Here is a 19,006-nt window from a genome sequence, read left to right as displayed (position 1 = left end):
TGCTCCTTGGCCTCATTCTTCCATCGCAGCTCAGCCTCCTGCTCTGATTTCTCTGCAGGGAGCAAACCACAGCCCAGCGATCCGAGGCGCTGGGACTGTGTGGCAGGCTCCACTGGGTGTGTGGGCGATGGTAGCGCGGGCCACTTACCATGGGACTGCTGACACCCCCTTCTTAACATCCTTCCACACCCTACTGCCCCGCACCGTGGGCCGCCTGCATCTTTCTCCTCCTCCCTTGCTCTCAATAACAGCCTCCCCCCTCCACACACACACACAGTTCAATCCCTTCCATCTTACTGGGCACACACTACAACTCCCTCCACCCCAACCTAACCCTAACCCGGGCTTCCTTTGTGGCATGCCCGAGAATCCCACTCCGGGGAGAGCTGTAAAATGACTCTCAGGGCCTGATTCACCCTTTAGGGGCGGCGCTTTCCTCTCCCCGTCTCCCAACTTCCCAGCTTTGTTCTTCCATGATCTCATGTACCTCCCACTCATCCTATAATGTGGGTGCCTTGCCAGGTCCATGTTCAAGAGGAGGGAACCCTGCCCCGTGAGGTGCGGCTTCTTGCCCAGGCCACACGGCCGGTGAGGAGAGGGGCTGCCTGCAGCGTGTGTGCTCTGCTCTGCCCCAGGAGTGCCTGTGCCAGGCACCTGCTGTCGCCCTCACAGGACCACAAAGTGTGGACTCTGGGCCTGGCCTCAGAAGGCCCTGGGTCCAGCCTTGGTTTCTCCTTGGGCCCGCTCACTCCCAGGGGGCTGAGGATGGAGAGGTTCACGGCAAGTGTTTGGCTCTTGAAGAGCCCGTAGGGGTTCACGTCTGCCCAACTCCACCGAGTGCCAGGAGCTGTCCCTGAGGAAGGCCCCAGGTGGAGGTCTCACCGCCCGCTGAGTGACAGCCACCTCAGCATGAGCCGGCACCCTGGTCAAGCTTCATGGGAGATTCCTGTTAATAGGAGGGGACTCCAAAAAGTTCATGAAAAATGCATATTATGAAAGCACTGTGCCTGGATTTCAAAGTGTTTTGCACCAAAAGGAACTTATCTGGGGCAGGTGCTCAGCCCTCCACCCCCTATCAGAATTCCTGGATCTGATGCCAGGCGCTGGCTCCTGACTGCAGCTTCCTGCTCCTGCAGACCCTGGGAGGCACTGGGTTCCTGCCACCCACGTGGGGAGACCTCGTTGAGTTTCTACCTTCTGGCTTCAGCTCAACCTAGCCCTGGCCGTGACAGGCATTTGGGGAGTAAACCAATGGGTGGTTGTGGTTTCTCCTTCCCTCTCCCCCTTCCTCCCCCTCCCCCTCCCTCTTAAAAATTAGGAAACAAAATTATCTTTCATTTTCCATGAACTTTTTGAGTGCCCGTGAACACAGAGCAAAGGCCTCCCAGTTTGAGAACACAGTGTTTTTGAGCGATGCCGACTTATGGACCAGTTCGTAGAAGACCGGGGGGCCACTGGCATCCCCTGTGCTGGGTGCACAGCAAAGGTGCCCATTGTGTGCTGTTGGTCTTGGGCCTGCTGTCTGCACCTTGGAGCCTCCAGCTAAAGCCAGAACCAGGGGCTCTCCTGGCCTGCAAACGCTGTCCCTGCACTTGAGGGACATCACTTCGTGCCTGTGGACATCACAGCTACATGACCCCCAGGCTCTGTGTCCTCTTACTTGTGTTGTGGCAGTAGCCACCTGGTAGGAGGCCATGGCCCCAGGCTTTCCTCCTGCAGCCTGTCCTCGGGCCGATGGTGCTCCTGGTCTGAAGTATTCCCTGGGTCCTGGTTGCCGGGAAGAAAACCCCAGCATTCCTGCCCCCAGCAGCTGTGCTCTGTGGCTGCCTCTGCTGGGACCCTCTGGAGGGCCTGGCCAGCCATACCCCCAGGCCTCTGCTGGTGGCCAGATTGCCTGCCTCCTGTGCCATCAAAGTCCTGCCGTCCTCCAAGGCCGGGCCCTCACACTCCCCTGCAGCCCAGCAGGCACCTCGGGGTGCTGTCCCCAGGCCTTCCCTGGGCTGGACCAGTGTCACTTTTGGAAGCGGCTCTTGTGAGGTCCCGGTGTGTGCTCCCCACAGGAGATGATGTGATGCATTCAAGCAAGGGAAAAGGACTGCACCCCCCCCACACATCCAGGGGAGCTCAGGCCTCCCCCCCCCCCCCCGCTAGGAGCCCCCTGCTTGCTGAGCGCAGTCAGGCTCCGCAGACAAGAGGGGCCTTTAGACCTTGCTTGGCCCAACCTGCCTTTCACAAATGGGGAGGCAGAGGCGCAGGGCAGGAAGGGGAAGCAAACTCCACCCCCTTCCCGAGACTCTGTTTTCTCACGTGTAAAATGTAGATAGTTGTCTCCATCCTGGGGGCCCCACAGGGTTGCCAGGGGGGTGAATGGGATTCTGGAGGCCCAGCAGGCTTTGGTGACCGGTGTGGGGTCATTGCTGCCATGCGGACACCTGCTCAGTGTTCACTGTGTGCCAGGCACTGTGAGTGTCAGTTTGAGTGGTCTCCACACCCACCACATGGCCTGGGCTGCAGCCTCTTCATCCCCCTGCTTTACTAAGGAGCCAGTGGAGGCACAGAGAGGCTGAATGACCTGTTGGAGGTTACAGAACTAAGAAGAGGCAGGTCCAGGGTTTGAACCCATGAAGTCTGGCTCCAGAGCCCTGACACCTTGCCTCTGTGCCAAACTGACTGCAGCCCTTGGGGTCCAGTGGTAGCATGTGGGCTTGTGCCTGGGTGGTCTGCTAACTGCCTGGCCAGCTTTGCAGCCTGGCAGGGCCAGGTCTACAGACAGGTAGTTTCCTCAGTGATGGAGGACCTGGCCTCCCCCACATCTCATGCAGTGAGGGTTCCCTACCCTCAGCCAGCTTCCTGTGTAACACTTATAATCACATGGCTGCACCAGGCCCTAGATCAGCCTCTTGCCCCACATATGCCAAGTTCTCCTTACCCAGAGTGCATCACTCTCACAGGACAAGGTCTCCTGCAGAGGGTACCCACCACACCACAACACTTAGCACACTGGCTGCCTGCTGGGTACATTTCCTCCACCAACGGGCAGGGCGGAGTGGTGGGCAATAACGGCAGAGAAATCAGTTTGAGTCCTGGCGCGTAGCAGGTGCTCAGGACCCCCGGCAGTGGGTGCTAACGCCAGCGCCACCTGAGTTAGAAAAGTCTGCTCTGGAAGCAGGTCCTGGCTGACTTAGGAGTTGCCCTCCCTTCATTCAGCAAGGAGTTCCCTGTGCCTGCCAGGTGCCCGGCCCCTGTGCTGGAAGTCGGGGGAGAGATGTGAGCTCGCAGCTTGTGAGCCCGAGTGCTTGTACCTTAGTGGGAGAGGCAGGCAACGAATGAGCCGAGCATGGAAACGGGGAGGCTGGGGTGTGTGATCCGTTCTTCAGAAGGAAAGGAAAGTAGGAGTGAGGCAAGCGGTGGAAGGGGTCTCCTTGTAGAACGCGACAGTCAGGGAAGGGCTCCCAGAGCAGCTGGTGCGGGCGAGAGCCCGGTGGACAGCAGTGGGAGGGCGTTGTGGTGCAGGGGCGGCCAGGGAGTGTCACTGTCTGCTGGGCACAGGGCATTAAGCTGGCAGGTGGAGGTGACATTGGGGCACAGAGAGGAACCAGGCACTCCCACACCACAGGGTAGGGCAAATCTGGTGCTGCGGGACAATGCAGGAAGGAGGGCTTCGCGGAGGAAGGGGTATCTGAGTAACTCTGTCCTTGGTGCTGTAAGCCTAGAGGGTGGGGGCAGGGTTGGGAATAGTGGGCGGCACTGACTCAGGTCTGCTGTCCAGGGGAGGCAGGAGCCACTGGCCTCCAGGACCCATGCCAGCTGGGGCATGGAAGACATGTACACAGTTGTCTGGCCACTTTCCTCCAGCCACGTGGACCCAAGGCTTGCACTCTTAGGGGCTGGAGAGCGACCAGGGAGGCTTCCTGGAAGAGGCAGCCTTGGTGCTGGGCCTGGCAGCAATAGCAAAGCCACTACAAGGTGCTGCAGAGCGGGCTTCTGCCCCGGGGCCTGGCCCAGAGCTGTCAGGAAGTGCATCTGATGGGGCGGCCCACAGCGCCCACAGCCCGCACGGGAGAGCGGCCGCCCCACTCCAGGCTGCTCTGTCTCTCGGCCGCCCCCGCCCTGCCCCGGAGGAGGCGTGTGGCGCTGATGGATATGCCGAGGCTGGGCTGCGGGCCGCACTGTCACCAGTGCTCTCCCTCCATACGCCAGAGCCTGACACCCTGACCACTGAGGCATAAAAAACAGAGAATTGCAAGGCTCAGCCTGTCAGGCTGGGAGTGGCCCCCAGAGAGGCCCGAGGAGGAGCAGCACGCGCGCGTGTGTGTGTGTGTGTGTGTGTGCGTGCGCGCACACGCGCGCCTGTGGCTGTCTGGAGGCGGGAGGAGGCTGGAAGGAGCAGGTCCAGCTTCATTGTTCCTGCCCCGTCCAGGCCCAGCCCAGTGCTGTAGGCCCCACCTCTGGGCTTCACTGCAGCTGGAAAGAGCATCACCCTGGTGCTAGGTTCTGCTTGCCTCCCTCCTGGGAGCACAGTGGAAGCGCTTTCGAAGCCTGCTGGGGGGACTCGGGCCGCAGGTGGCCTCGTGGGGCTGTGTAAGGCGGGGAGGGCTCATGTGCTGTGGGCGCCTGGGCAGTCAGCTCTCCATGCATCGCCCCCGGGCCTCTGTGTGCATATCCTCAGCCAGCTGCTGGGCACCCAGCCAGGACCCAGGGCCCAAGCCTGGCCTCAGGCGCTCCCAGCCCTGCAGGGGTGCCGTGGGGGATGGGCAGCAAGGGTGTGAAGGACAGGATGCTTACACTCCCTTCTGTCCTGGCTGGTGCTGAACCGGCCCTGCTGGGGCTGCAGGGAGTGCCCAGGAGGTGCCCAAGGCCAGCAGCAGCGCCCTGTGAGTGGCCAGGCCACAGCGAGGGACTCTCGGGGCCCACCAGGCTCCCCACAGCCCATGCACCCCTCAGGGTTCCTGCCTGAGCACATCCAGGGCCTCTCACAGCTGCGCTTGCCCAGCGCCCCGGAAGACTCCCGTCCACTCCCTCTCTGTTCTCCCGGTCCCGTGGCTTGTGCCTTCATTTCCACTGAGTGCCATCTTCCTCCTCCAGGAAGAGTGCCTGGGTGTACATCTCATCTCCCTGCCTGGAGCAGGCATTGCCGGGTTGACAGTGCAGAGGGCGAGACCAGAGCTGAGGTTCCTTTGGCTTCTCTGGCCAGAGCCCCTCAGGTGTGACCAGGGAGCGGAAGTCAGGACTGAGAACCAGGCAGTCTGGGGTCTTGGACTTGGCAGCGTGTAGCAAGGCCATTTCATGAGAGAACCTGAGCCTCAGTCTTCTCACTTGTAAAATGGGCCAGTACCTCAGGGGACACTGAGGGCATGGGAGTTCTGTGACCCACGTGTGATATGAAGGGTTTCAGGGGAAATATACAGTGCTGATGGCGGCCACCCTCTTGGTAAGCGCATGGGCACGACCTGCCTTTATAGGTGCCTGCCGCTCACGGAAGGGGAGAGAGCTACCACACCCCGGCTGGCGGCGCCCAGGGCCTTTTCAGAACTTGCTCTGACATTCGGTTTCTGTTTCTCTCCCCCACCCCCAACTGCAGGGAGTGAGTTTTCCGGGAGTCCCTACAGCCACCCTCAGTATTCCTCGTACAATGACTCCTGGAGGTTCCCCAATCCAGGGCTGCTCGGTGAGTACTGGCAGAGAGAGGCGCCACAGGGCCCCTGGGCTGTCGGCTGCCCGCCTGGACCTTCTCCCCGGGCTGGGCCCCTCGACATCCTAAGGTCTGGTCTCTGAGGTGGGGTGGGGCATGGGGGTCCCGGGGGGCCTGAGGGCAGTGAGCACACTCCAGCCCCATCTCACCCCTGGATGTTTTGTGGATCAAGGACAGCAGCACAGAAGGGGAACAAAAAGCAGAAAGAGCGTTGGGAACAAAAGGGGAGGGGAGGGACAGCACCTGTCCATGAGTGTGTGGTGTTGCCTAAAAATCGTCCTGTATTCAGGTGAGAGCTCTGTAAGAGGCAGGAGAGATGCCAACTTGGATGGATTGGTAGTGGCTGCCTGGAGAACTTGTGTTGATAAGAACTCCAAGGCTCTGTGATTGATCAATGATGTCTGCATGGACACCACCAGGACCAGCTTAGTGGGGAACTGGCTGTTCTGAGGCCTGCCAAGGATGCCACTCAGAGTTCAACTGGTCCCCAGCCTGTACCCACGCCTTGAACTGACAGGCTGTCCCTGACTGGTGCCAATGCTGTCTCTGAATGTCAGCACCCCAGAGGCCAAGCAGGACTAACTCAGCCCTCACAGGGCCAAGAAGAGCCTTTGGGTTTATTGAAAAACACTCACATGAAACCAGCTGACGAGAGCCAGGTGGGGGGCTGAAAATTCTGGAACATGAAGCAGGGGCCCTGGGCTCACAGATGTCACTCACCCAGGGGGTGGAGCCAGCCCATCAGCCTGCGGGCAGCACCACCAATTCCTCCCCTGGCAATCGGCTAAGAATTTTGCACTTGGAGCAGTGGAAGGTCAGACGCGGAAGGGCCCTGTGAGACCACCAGGTTTGCCTGTCCAGCTTAACAAGGCCTCCTCAAGTGAGAGCCTGTTAATTCCCTGGGTCCTTAATTATTTTAGGACTGAGAAACATAGACTTCTTCAGAAATGCAATATCCTGGCATCTTCAAATCAGGGTGCCAGGTCCCAGGGCTTCAGAGGAGGCCAGGAAGTCTCCACCTCGGCCCCGTCCCAGTCCTGGCGTGGTGATTAGGACATACGCATGCTACGGACGCCGCCTCGCTTGCTGCTGTAATGCCCTGCACCTGGGACCCGGGCTGCCCAGAGCAGTTCGCTGTGCTGTGCTTAACTTGTGGGTGAGATCAGGAACGATGCCAATTAGTGCTGCAGGCCCCTGTGTGCGGGAGACGGTGAGCATCCCACACAACCGGTGTGCGCCCGATATCTGTAGTCTCCCAGAGGGGCCGAATCTGCCGATTGACCTCCTCTCAGACTCCTGGTTTTGGCCTTGATCAGAATCATTTCTAAGTATTGAACCGGGGTCTCTGCGAACCTGATAGTTTTCCTTCAGCTGACTTTCTGAGTTGGCCCAGCTGTCAGGTCAGGAGGCAGGGGCCAGCCCGGTCAGCTCTATCCCAGCCAGTGTCTTCCCACTGGAATGGGGCAAGGGGAGGGCTCTTGAGGCCTGAGCCTGGGGTCCCTTGCTGGAAATCGGCCTCGGGCAGGGCCCTGGTGCCAGTGCTGCTGGGAGACACACAGGGGATGTGGCAGTAGGGAGGCGGGGGTGGCAGCCTGCAGGAGTGCTTCCTTCCGGTGGGCATGTGGCCCCCAGGAGGCCATGGGGCTGCCGTGTACATGGCAGCGTAGCACCCCAGGGTGACGTGGGGTGGGGGTGGGGGCTGAAGTCCAGCCCGGGCTGTGCTGCAGGACAGCAGTGGCCTTCGTTTACTCGCCTGGGGGATTCAAGAGGCAGAGCGCTGGGAGGACATTGTGCGGGAATCCTTTGGAGATGAGGCGCCTCGGACGCCAGGCGGAGCAGCACTCAGGGCTCCCCTTGTGTTGGAGCTGGAGTGTGGGCAGCCAGGCGCCCAGGGGGACAGGGCGGGGGTGCTAGATGGCACCCCAGGCTTTGCTGCCCAAGCTGGAAGGGCATCCAGCTCACACCCGCACCTGGGTTGTGTGCTTCACACGGAGACGACGCAGGCCACGTACCAGGGCCTGGAGGGCTGGGGCGGACACAGTGTGGAGGGGAGGAAGAGGAATCAAAAGTCCATTCCAGGGCCGGCCCCGCAGCTCACTAGGCTAATTCTCCACCTAGCGGCGCCGGCACACCGGGTTCTAGTCCTGGTTGGGGCGCCGGATTCTGTCCCGGTTGCCCCTCTTCCAGGCCAGTTCTCTGCTGTGGCCAGGGAGTGCAGTGGAGGATGGCCCAGGTGCTTGGGCCCTGCACCCCATGGGAGACCAGGAGAAGCACCTGGCTCCTGCAATCGGATCAGCGCGGTGCGCCGGCTGCAGCACGCCAGCCGCAGCGGCCATTGGAGGGTGAACCAACAGCAAAAGGAAGACCTTTCTCTCTGTCTCTCTCTCTCTCACTGTCCACTCTGCCTATCAAAAAAAAAAAAAAAATCCATTCCAGTAAACGAGCACTGGTTAATTGCCCCCAGCACTGGGCAAAGCCCTTGGCGTGGGCTACCTCGTTTTATCCTCTTGTGGAGCACGTGGTGTAATTTCTCTGGTGTACAGATGAGGAAAGTGAAGCCCAGAGAGGTTCGTTAATTCAAGTGGCAAAACGAGATCTGGACCTCAGGTCTGCCTGGCCCCAGAGCCAGGGTGTGGCGCGGTGCTCTTCCCTCCGTCCCGAGCTGGTCTCAGCAAAGCCGGGGCTGCAGAGACCGGCCTGGCGGGTCCTGTGCATGATGAGAAAGGCTCCTGGCTATTTTGAAAAACAGGTTACCCTAGGTGTATGCGTCTGTCAGACTTTAAGCTGCAAACAACAGAATCCACTCTGGCTGATTTTAGCAGAAAACAAACTTATTAAGGGTGTCTAGGGGCTCCCAGAATCTTCAGGAGGCACAGGCCCCACAGCCTGGAACAGCGCCCAGCCACATCCACGGCGCCGCCCTAGCAGTGCCACCAGCCGGCGCCCTCACTGCAGCTCCCCCCCCCCCCCCCCCAGGCCTTGGAAGCTGCCCTGCCACCTTCCAATCGCAGGCCTGTCACCCTCCCAGTGGGTGGAGCCCTGCAGCCTCTGCCTCCCTTTCTCCCTGCCCAGTCGGGGTCACGTGCAGAACCTTAGCAGCAAGGGAAGCTGGGAGGACACATTCCTACTGCTCCCGCTACCCGGCTCTGCGATCTGGGAACTCTCGGAGGCCCTCAACCAGTTGGGGCCTCAGTCGCCCCCAGCGTCCCCCGAGATCTGCTGGAGCCTCCAGGGAGCAGGGACGCAGCCCAGCATAGCCTTGCGTGGAGCTGCAGGCCGGTTCACACCCATCAGCCTGCCCTTGCCCACAGCACCCTCAGGGCCCTAGTGGGGAGCGTCCTTCAGGGATTCAGTCTAGGGGCACCCAGCCTGCTCAGTTCTGCTCTCGGGGGAGGGTGCAGGGATGCGCAGACCTGCCCCGGAGCTCCTTCAGATCAGCAGGGCCACTGGGCACACCGCGCGCGTGCTCACACCCACCGTCGCTGCCAGCACCCCGAGCAGCCTGGCTCAAGCCCCCTCCACAGAAGCACAGTCAGAGTGAGGGTCAGCAGAGCCCATGAGTGAAGACAAGGGCTCGCTGCACGCCACCCAGCCAGTGAACTGCACCCAGGGCCGCCGGGAGAAAGTCGATCAGGGCTGGAATGGGAGCTGGGTCAGAGAGGGAGCTGGCAGAACGACTATGTCAAGAAGTTAGGGGCCAGCGCTGCGGCTCAACAGGCTAATCCTCCACCTAGCGGCGCTGGCACACCGGGTTCTAGTCCCGGTCGGGGCGCCGGATTCTGTCCTGGTTGCCCCTCTTCCAGGCCAGTTCTCTGCTATGGCCCGGGAAGGCAGTGGAGGATGGCCCAAGTGCTTGGGCCCTGCACCCCATGGGAGACCAGGAGAAGCACCTGGCTCCTGCCTTCGGATCAGCGCGGTGCGCTGGTCGCAGCAGCCATTGTGGGGTGAACCACGGCAAAAGGAAGACATTTCTCTCTGTCTCTCTCTCTCTCACTGTCCACTCTGCCTATCAAAAAAAAAAAAAAAAAAAAAGTTAGGGGATGGGCATGTGAATTAGAGAGGAAGGGCAGAAGGAAGGACACGTTTATTCCAGGTGGACGTCTAGCGGGCCCCGGAAGACAGTGCTTTGTGAAGCGAGGTTTCCAGTTCTCTCTGTAAATGCAAACTCTCACACTGAACCCGCCTGGTGGTCTGGCGCTGGGAGGGGCATGAGTGGCTCCGGGGTGGAGGCAGCCAGGATCCTCTAGGGAGCCTGTTGGGGTTCCCTCGTGGGGGCAGCCCCTGTGGTTGTCCTGGCCCACCTGCAGGCAGGACCCGGGGTTGGCACCACCGATGCCCGCCGGAGGCTCTCCTGCAGCCGTCCCCAGCCCACCCAACAGAGAGCAGAGGAAAGGCTGCCTCGTGTCCCAGAGGTAGGGCTCTGGCCGGGGGGGCAACAGGAGGCAGCCAGGACCCCACCACAGTGAATACGAGAACTCGGGCGTGCGATGGGAGCTGGCGCCTGTGGGATGGCCAGACGTTGCGCCCGCCACTGCTGCGGTGGCCTTCCTGGGCGCTGGGGGAGGCAGTTTGTGAACCTGCTGACCTGGGCTGAGTTTGCAGGGGATCGCTTCCCGATTGGCGTTACGACCAGCAGTGTGGCCTTGGGCAGGTTCCTTAGCCTCTTTGTGCCTTTTTCTTTATTTGTGAAACCAGGGGACTCATAGTTGCTACCTGATGGGCTGGGGTGGACAGTGAAAGAACTAAAGTTTGCAGAGTGCTTTCCTCCTCCTCTCGTGGTGCCCTCACAGGAGCACCCCTGTGGCCCCCTGCGGGCAAGTGGTCTGCTACCTGCGGTCAAGTTCACGCTGCCCTGTGGGGCGTGTGGGTGGTGAGGACAGCCGGGGATCAGAGGAGGGCAGCCCGGAGCGGGTGAAGGGGTGGGAGGACGGAGGTGGGGAGACAGTGGACAGCAGGCCCGGACCCCATCACAGCGGCCTCTTTTGTTCCTCCAGGCTCCCCGTACTATTACAGCGCCGCTGCCCGAGGAGCCGCCCCACCCGCAGCCGCCACCGCCTACGACCGTCACTGACCCGTGGAGCCCGGCGGGCGCCGAGCACTTCCGTCACATATCATTGAGGGCCAGAGCCTCCCAGCCCCCACCCAAGACAACCAGAGGGGCCCAACAAGACCGTCCCCCCATAGCAACCTCCTCGCCATGACTCCCTCCCGCCCCTGCCCCTGCCAGGGACTCCCAGGTTCCCTGGCAGGGACAGTGGGACTCTGGGACACTTGTCTGTTTCCGTGAGCTTCTCCCAGTGGTGACTGGGTCTCTGCAAACCAACAGACTATTCTAGGGACAGCTGCAGCCCAGCCCCCTCCCCTGCCGTCGACCGTCTGTCCGTCCGTCCCACGGCCTAGGCAGACAGTAGAGCTTGCTGTTGCCGCCTCGCCGGCCCCCAGGTACACACCTTCCTGCTCTGCTGTGGCCCCACCCATTACACGTCCTGTGCTGCGGACGCCTCTGCCTTGGCTGCCCCGGTCAGAGACTGCCTTGGCCCAGCTCAGGGCCCAGCCTCCTGCTCACCTCTCCTTCCCTACGCCCTGATTTGGAGTCTCCTGGGGCTGGTTGTACTGTAGGCCTCCCCTGAGAGTCATCTCCCAGGGGTGATGCCCTGGCTTCTGCCTCCTTCCCCCGGGGCCAGGGCAGTGCAAGCCACTGCTTTCCAGATCAGAGGACTCAAAGAGCCTGTCTGGGAGAGTCCTCCACTGCTGACCTAGAGCCAGGTGGCATCGAGTGCTGGTGGCAGGGGGACTTGGAATGTCAGGGCTGGACGGGACACGGGAGATCACTGCTCTGGGCTGTGGCACCTGGGGGTGGAGGTGACGGAGGCGCTCCTGACGCCCGGAGAGCCCTGAACCAAACTGAGGTGCGCCCAGGTTCAGATCACTTCGGATACCACCGTGGACACATCACCCACCCTCCAGGACCCCAGCGAGTGGCTTCCGGCCCAGCAGCACAGACCGTGGTCAACAAGGAGGACTTTTCCTGTGCCGAGGGCCACAAGAACCTACTACCACCAGCCAGAACTTCTGAGCTTGGCCTGTGGCTGGGTGCAGAGGTGCTGCAGTGGGAGCCAATGCCTTGTTTCGCACAGTGTGTGCCCAACCGTTGATCCAAGGAGCGGTGACACGCAGGGTCACGGCTGAGCGTGGGGTGGGGTGGCCAGAGGAAGCCATCTGGGGAAACGGGGAGGGAGGAAGCCCTCCCTGGGGGGAAGGGCAGGGCGAGCAGGGAGGAATGGGTGTGAGACGGGGAGCAGAGGTACTCGGCGCCACCATGTCTTCTCTGGGGGACTCCACTCCTTGCCATCTCTCTTGCCAACTTGGAACAGCCCACAGCAGCGTCCTGGCAAAGCTGGGCCAGAGCGCAGCAGCAGCAGCAGCAGGCTGGCTCTTCCCCTGTGGCAGTGCCCCCAGTGTCTGCCTGTCACTAGGTGGACAGAGAGGTGCGGCGGAGACGGCACAGCCTGGGAGGCCTGGCCTCACCTCTGCTTCGCCGTGGGGCCTCAGAGCCCCCTTCACCTCTCTGAGCCTCGGCCGCCTAGGGATAGCAGTCACCTGACCACTGCCTCCGTCTCATCTTTCCTCCCAGAGAGCTGAAGCTGTGACCCGGCTCCTGGGCGACTGTGGGGTCGGGGTGGGGCCGCGTCCTCTAGTACCTGGACCAAGTGGGAAGTGACATTCAGAGGCATGGGGAGAACCAGAAGGGTCTTGGCAACGACCTGGTCTGGCTCCCCTCGGGGGGAAACTGAGGTTCAGCCAGAGGAAGCCTGGGCCGTGCAGGGGACCAAGCACGTCTCCTCTGGCCAGCACCATGTGTTTTGTCCATCAGCACCCTCACAGGGTGGTGGGGCACAGGCTGAACAAGATGGGGTTCCCAAGCAGAGACTGGCGGGGTGGGCTGGGACTCGGGGCCCCTGCCCTTGGCGCAGGCTGAGCTCCTCATCACCCCAACCCTGGGAGAGAAGTTCACCCTAAGAGCCGCAGGAGGTGACCGCCAGCAGCTGTGGGGCCCTCGAGCTCACAGAAGGCACACCTACCCCTGGAACCTGCTAGGCAAGGAGAGGAGGTAGCTGAGACCATGCCCACCTGCAGGAGCCAGGAGGCCTGGGTGAGGTGGGAGAAGATCGCTCCCTGGCTCCTCCCTTTGGCAGGAAGTGGCGGGCTTGGGGTCTTCAGTAAGAGCCTTTTGGGCCTCTGCCTCTCCGCTGGGCCCCTGTGTGAGGTGCACCCACATCTTTGGATCTGGGGTCCTCCTGTTGATTTCAGGCTGGTGGGAAGTCAGCCCCCCCCCCCCCCGGCAGCAGCCTATGCCGCACGCCCGCCCTCCTTGCAAAGCCCACCTGGCCCCACCGCGGCCTCCTCTCCCTCTCCTGTTTCCTCCTGGCCTCCCTCACCCGAGGCCTTGCCGGTCCTCAGATGGAATTGGTGATTAGCAGACGAGCACTCGGCGCCCGGGCTGCCAGGCAGAAGCACAAGCGCACAGGATGCACACGGACCTTCTCTCTCCCACACACCTGCTCGCACCAGCGGGGGCTTGGGAAGGAGGGCTCCACAGGACGCCAGCCGCCGAGTAGATGCCAGAGAATTCAGGATGGGACACAGCAGCCCGGGGCTTCACCAGCATCGCCGCAGGAGGCCTGGGGCGTTCATTGCCCCCCGGGCCTTCAGCCCGTGTTCCAGCTCTGACTTTTGGAAAAAGGACATTGTGGATTTTGTGAAAATTTTTCATACCATTTGTCTAGCTCCATCTAGGAAAATCTGGTGACATATCAAACCCAACGCCCTGTTCCCAAGTGCCCTAGTTAGGAGCAGCGCTTTCATAACTGACATCGAACGGTGCTTTGCGACCCCCAGCCACTCGATGGGGCAAAGGTCACATCCACTTTCTGGATGGGGAAGCCAAGCTTTGGGGCTCACATGGGAAGACAGAGGAGAAGTGAGTTTGCAGATATCCGGGCCCCCTTCTCTCGCCAGAGTTTGGGGGGTGTATGGCTTAAAGATGCTTACCCGCCAGGCCCGCAGTGAGGAAAGACCAGGAGCTGGAAGCAGGGCCAGGGTTGGTGGCTTTGCGGCCCCAGTGTGAGTCCCAGTAACGCTGACAGCGGCCGCGTCTTTGCGCAGGTTCACAGCGACTCTTCCGAGGCTTCGTCCAGACTTCTCTGTTACACGCTGAGGCTCAGCGGGGATTGGCGCCTGTCCAGGGCCACACCACGACCTGCAGCAGGGCGTGGACGTGGGCTTCCTCGGACTTCCAAGGACCAGGCTCAAGAGCTCACTCTCTTTTTTTCACTTTGCCCACTTAGGAAGAGACCCGGCCTGGCTGTGACCAAAGGCAGGAGTGGCCACGCCAGGGCCATTGGGTGCCAGGAGGCCTGGCAAACACAGTCTGAAGAGTCCTGCATCAACTGCTTCCCAGGCCAGTTGGGTGGCAGAACCTCACACCACCAGACAGGGCGCACGCCACATGGTGTGGTGGAGCTGAGACACCCAGGAGGGCGCTTGCTGCACTGCATAGCATTCAAATGTGGAAATGTTTAAAGCACTGGTAGCCAGAGCTGACCCATTGCCTGCCAGCTTGTCACCTCCAGTCTCTGTCCAATGCCCGTTGCTGCTTCACACCCCGTTATTCTGCATTGCAGGTCAGGAGGAGGTGGAGGTGCAGATGGGCTTCAGGGTATGGCACAACCAGGCCAACCCTAGGCTCTGCCACCTCCCCAGGCCTCAGCCAGGCTCTTGCATACGGTGAGAACTCTGAAGGCGGGGGCCGGTGGTGGGAACCCAGCAACTGCTGGGGGCCTTTCCTGGATAGGGGACGAGCCTTGGATGAGGCTACAGGACACAAGGGAGAAAGCCCTCTATGAGAAGCAGACCCCAGATCGCCTGCACTGCCTTTAGCAGCCACCCCCGGCCTCCAGATGGCATTTCAGCTGTAACAGCTCTAAGCCCTGGGGAGCAAATCTTCAAAACAAACCAAGCACTCCCAACAGACAGCTGGCAGCAAGCTGTGTTTGAGACGCTGCTTCCCAAGAGGGTAGAGAAAGCACCGAGCCCCTGGATAGTCCAGGTCCAGGTTAGACAAGGTGGATCCGTGGGAGCCTGCACTCACTGAGACCAGCTCCACAGCCTTGGCCTCGTCACCCATCTGGAGCCCACCTCTGACAGACTGCAGGCATGCACAGCCGCACTCCTGGTTAAATTTACTCCTTTAGCTCTTTGTGACCTCGGAGAGGTTTCAGGCTAGGTAACAAGGTAGTCACTGGGAAAGTTGGACAGGCCGCGACTCCTGGCAGCCACTGCAGCCCATTGTCCCCAAGCCCAGGATTCCCTCTTGCATATTAATGAGGGAGCCACAGTGCTGATGGGCACTTCCCACTGTCAGCCAGGTCCCCAAGGGCCGCGGCAGCAGAGAACTGCTGGTGAGTGCTGCCTGGCTGGGGAGCGGGTACCAGGTCTTGCATTCATTGTCTGCTGACTTCTCAGCGCCCAAGCCCAGTTCCTGGAAAGAAGTGGACCTCAGAACCAACCACATCACTGCCATTCAGGATTTCAGCCCAGAGGGGCCTGTGTAGCTGATGTCCCAGTCACAGTGAGCTGGACCGTGTCTGTAATTAGTCAACACGGTCTTCCTCCTTCCCCAAGCAGCCCCAGGAGAAAACTCAGCTGCACATCTGCTTAGTGGGCGCATCACAGTGGATTCTGAAAGAGACTTGGCCTCAGGAAGTGCCTTTGGCAGGTGACAGGAGACACAGGGGGCAGGAACCCGCCCTCCAGCTTTGGACAGCTCTGGGCCTGATTTGGGGGGGGGGGGCGGGGGCAGGGGCTCGGCAGTTCTGTGCCCCCTCTCTGACTCTGGGGTCCATGGGAGAGGCCACTCTGCAGCCTCACTTGCTGTAACCCTGATCCACCTGTCACTGGTGGTGGTGGCCGCTGGGTGCCCCTGCCCAGTCCCCCAAATTGCCATGCTCCTGGTCACGTCCCTCGTTTTCTCCAAAAGCACCATTAAGAACGGATGATTTGGGTGATGGGCTTTTGATTTACAAACGGTGCATTTCCCTTGGAGTGGAACAGAAAGGAAACCGCTTGATGGCTTCCTTATTTTCAAGCATGAATACATTTTAATGAAACTATTTTATTGTATTTGAGGAAACAGAGAGTTGAGCATTCCAACCAATCAATAGCCAATTAATTGCTATAAAGCTAAAAAGAAAATAAATCCTGAGTCTATGTTAAACACCCTGCAAAGCTCGGAGCCTCAGACTCTGCCTTCCCTCCCCCTGCCGTGTGCACAGGAGCCCGCGTGGGTGTGCGTACCCACACCTGAGATGTACTTGAAGCTCAGAAAAAGCACGGGGCCCCTGCCAGTTTCTGCCTGCTCTCCTTGCCTCTGGTCACAGAGGGGGAGCAGACCTGGTAGCGGCCCGCCACGGGGCTCAGGAAGGGGCAGACTGGGCCCGGCCCCAGCCGCCAGCACAGTGGCTAGTAGCAGGCAGTGAGGGCCTGGCCTTGCCAGGGCCCCTTAGTCGCAGCAGCGGGGCCTCCACGCGTGGGCTGAGGGTGGCATTCTGACTGCATTCACCCTGACTCCTGCTGGAAGACGCTACCCTGGTTTTTCACCCTCGAGTGGCCTTTGGACGTTGAGTAGAAGAGCAGATTGCATTGCCAGTGGAGCTCCTTACCAGGAAAACATGGATTTTGCTTCTCATCCTTTGAGGCAATTGACATTGTCTTAGGGACTGAATTTCCAGCATCAAAGAAATACATATCTACTGTATCCGCCAAAGTTTGTGATGCCTGCATAGACGCTTACTTGTTAAAAAAAAAAAAAAATACAAAACCCAACAAAAAAACCCACAATTGAATTGCCTTTGAAAGTGGGAGATAATCGGTCTCCAACAGATTGAAAAAAAATGCTTCTTAAAAATGTGTATGTTTTGTATTCTTTTTTTCTAGTAGAAAATAACTGACTTGAAATATTGGTGGTTTTTTTTTTCTTAGTGCCGTGTGTTGCTTTTGTGTGTGATACTATTTGAATGTAATTACAGCAGTGCCAATTTGCCAAAGATGTTGGACATATTTTTCTTTGGTTGGGAGGTGGGCAGGGGGCTGGGGGTGGGACTTGGGGAGAAGAACAAGGGGGGGATTTGGTTTAATTTTTAAAAAAAATTTTTCTCGTCAAACCTGGAGTTTGTGGTTTTGTTTTAAGTTAAATGATTGACTGCAACACCTTTATTTTAGATTAGTCGGAGAAACATGCAATAAGATTGGCGTAGTTTCAATATCTGTGTGTCTTTTCATGAGTGACTGTTACTTGTGAAGAATTGGTTTTATGTAAACTTTATGTGAGATAATTATTTGTAAATATTTGCCATAATTTTATTGGTTCCTAAAATAAAAGTAATTTTTTAAGTTCAGAAAAGGCCCTTGATCTCCTTCGTTTTTCCGGTTCCTAGAGGGTCTGTGACAGCTTGGACTGACCGGCGTGGGGGCAGGGGCCCCTGTGGGCAGAGGGCAGCGGGCAGAGTCCACCTGCGAGGCCCCAGGATGTGCAGTCCTCACTCGCCGTGGAGCCTTGGCCGGCTCTCTGAGTGGCAGCTCCTGAGCTCCAAGTCCGTACATTCATTCTAGAGACATCGCTGCAGTGGCTGCTGTGTCCGCAGCCCTGGGAGACAGCAGGGACCTGGGCAACCCGGGCCCCGCACACCCTCACACAGTCCAGTGGGTTGTGGGGAAGCTTAAGTCAACACAGGGAAGATGCTCAGTGATGGTGTACAGTGAGCCTGCACTGAGGCGTTTACCCTTGACCTGGTCCCAACCGCCCAGAACTTAAAGTTGTCTGAGGACAGGCATGGCCTCGAGGTCACTCACGGGGCTGGTGTTGTGGCGCAGCGGGGAGCAACGGGTCTGGTCCCGGCTGCTCTGCTCCCGATCCAGCTCCCTGCTCGTGTACCCGGGGAAGCCCAAGTGCTTGGACCCCTGCCACCCACGTGGGAGACCTGGATGGAGTTACAGGCGCCTGGCTTCAACCTGGCCCAGCCCCAGCCATTTCTGCCATTTGGGGGAGTGAACCAGCAGATGAAAGAGTCTCTCTCTGTATCTCTCCCTTCCTCTCTCTCTCTCTTACTCTGCCTTTTAAATAAAAAAATAATAATAATAAGTCTTAAGAAAGAATGAAGTTGGGGCCGGTGCTGTGGCACAGTGGGTTAACGCCCTGGCCTGAAACGCTGGCAGCTCATATGGGTGCTGGTTTGAGTCCCAGCTGCTCCCCTTCCCATCCAGCTCTCTGCTACGGCCTGGGAAAGCAGTAGAAGATGACCCAAGTCCTTGGGCCCCTGGGAGACCCAGAAGAAGGTCCTGGCTCCTGGCTTCAGGTGGAGCCCTGGCCTTGGGCCCCGCACGAAATGTCATTTCAGTGCTTGGATAGCTATTCAGTGTCAGGACTCAGAGCCCGGGGCACTACCATCCTTCTGCGGGAGGTGCCGTGCCCCGAAGCCTTTAAAACTGGGTGTATGTGGCTGCCGGGTAGCCCAGAAGTGGCTTCTCATCAGGGCCAGGCAGCTGCAGGCCCGAGCCCTGCCCCTGCCGGGCAGGGTCAGCGTGCAAGGGTGGGCAGGGACCTGGCGCCCCTTGGCACAGTGTGTGCAACTCCGTAATTGCCAGAGATGGAGTGGGTGAGTGACCGCGTGGGGGCCGTGGACTGCGGCTCATTCATATTTAATAAAGCAGGCTGCGCGGCCTCCATTCATTTCCACAATGGATGGTGACGAAGGCGATTCCTGGGGGAGAGACGGCCACAGCACAGCGCGGGCCCCTCCATCTCCCCAGTGCTTGCCTGTTAGAGCACAAGCCGCCAAGAAAAGTAGCCGGGTTTTGGAACTGAAATTGGAGTCCGGAGCTCCAGGAGCAGGTGAGGTAGGGCAGGCGCTTTGGTCCCTGAGGCTGCCACGGCCCTGGTCCCTGGTGTCGCAGGGAAAGACGCCTCCCACCTGCCCCTCTCAGAAATGGGGCGTCAGCATCTGCAATCAACAGGGCAGGTGCAGCCCCCCCACCACAAGGGGAGGACGGAGGACAGGCCAGCCCTGAGCAAGGCCCCGCAATAGCCTCAGAGGCCACAGGGCGCTGCCCGCGTCAGGCTCCGGCCCTCCCCTCCCTCGTTCTCCCATGCTGGTGCTGAGTGCGAAAGAGCCCTCTGGAGCGGGGGGAGGCGCCTCGGGGGCACTGTGTGCGAGTCTCAGCGCCAGCTCCTGCTGATCTAAGCAGTCTCTTGACATC

At 59.8% G+C, this 19,006-nt stretch overlaps 1 protein-coding gene across 4 annotated transcripts in view; it reads left to right on the top strand.

The window, feature by feature from the left end:
• The window catches only part of PAX5 (paired box 5), a 194,601-nt gene extending 177,458 nt beyond the window's left edge, over positions 1 to 17,143 (top strand). For all 4 annotated transcript variants that reach the window (XM_008265136.4, XM_070054521.1, XM_051844072.2 and 1 more), the window contains 2 exons: positions 5,582 to 5,668; positions 10,687 to 17,143. In XM_008265136.4, the coding sequence (XP_008263358.2) occupies positions 5,582 to 5,668; positions 10,687 to 10,763 (164 nt within the window). In that variant the 3' untranslated portion in view covers positions 10,764 to 17,143. The remainder of the gene's footprint in view (positions 1 to 5,581; positions 5,669 to 10,686) is intronic.
• Positions 17,144 to 19,006: the final 1,863 nt, after the last annotated feature.

This window comes from Oryctolagus cuniculus, chromosome 1, assembly GCF_964237555.1.
Source record: "Oryctolagus cuniculus chromosome 1, mOryCun1.1, whole genome shotgun sequence".
NCBI classification, from domain to species: domain Eukaryota; kingdom Metazoa; phylum Chordata; class Mammalia; order Lagomorpha; family Leporidae; genus Oryctolagus; species Oryctolagus cuniculus.
The sequence above is the reverse complement of the archived record's forward strand: the minus strand, read 5'-3'. Positions and strand labels throughout refer to the sequence as shown.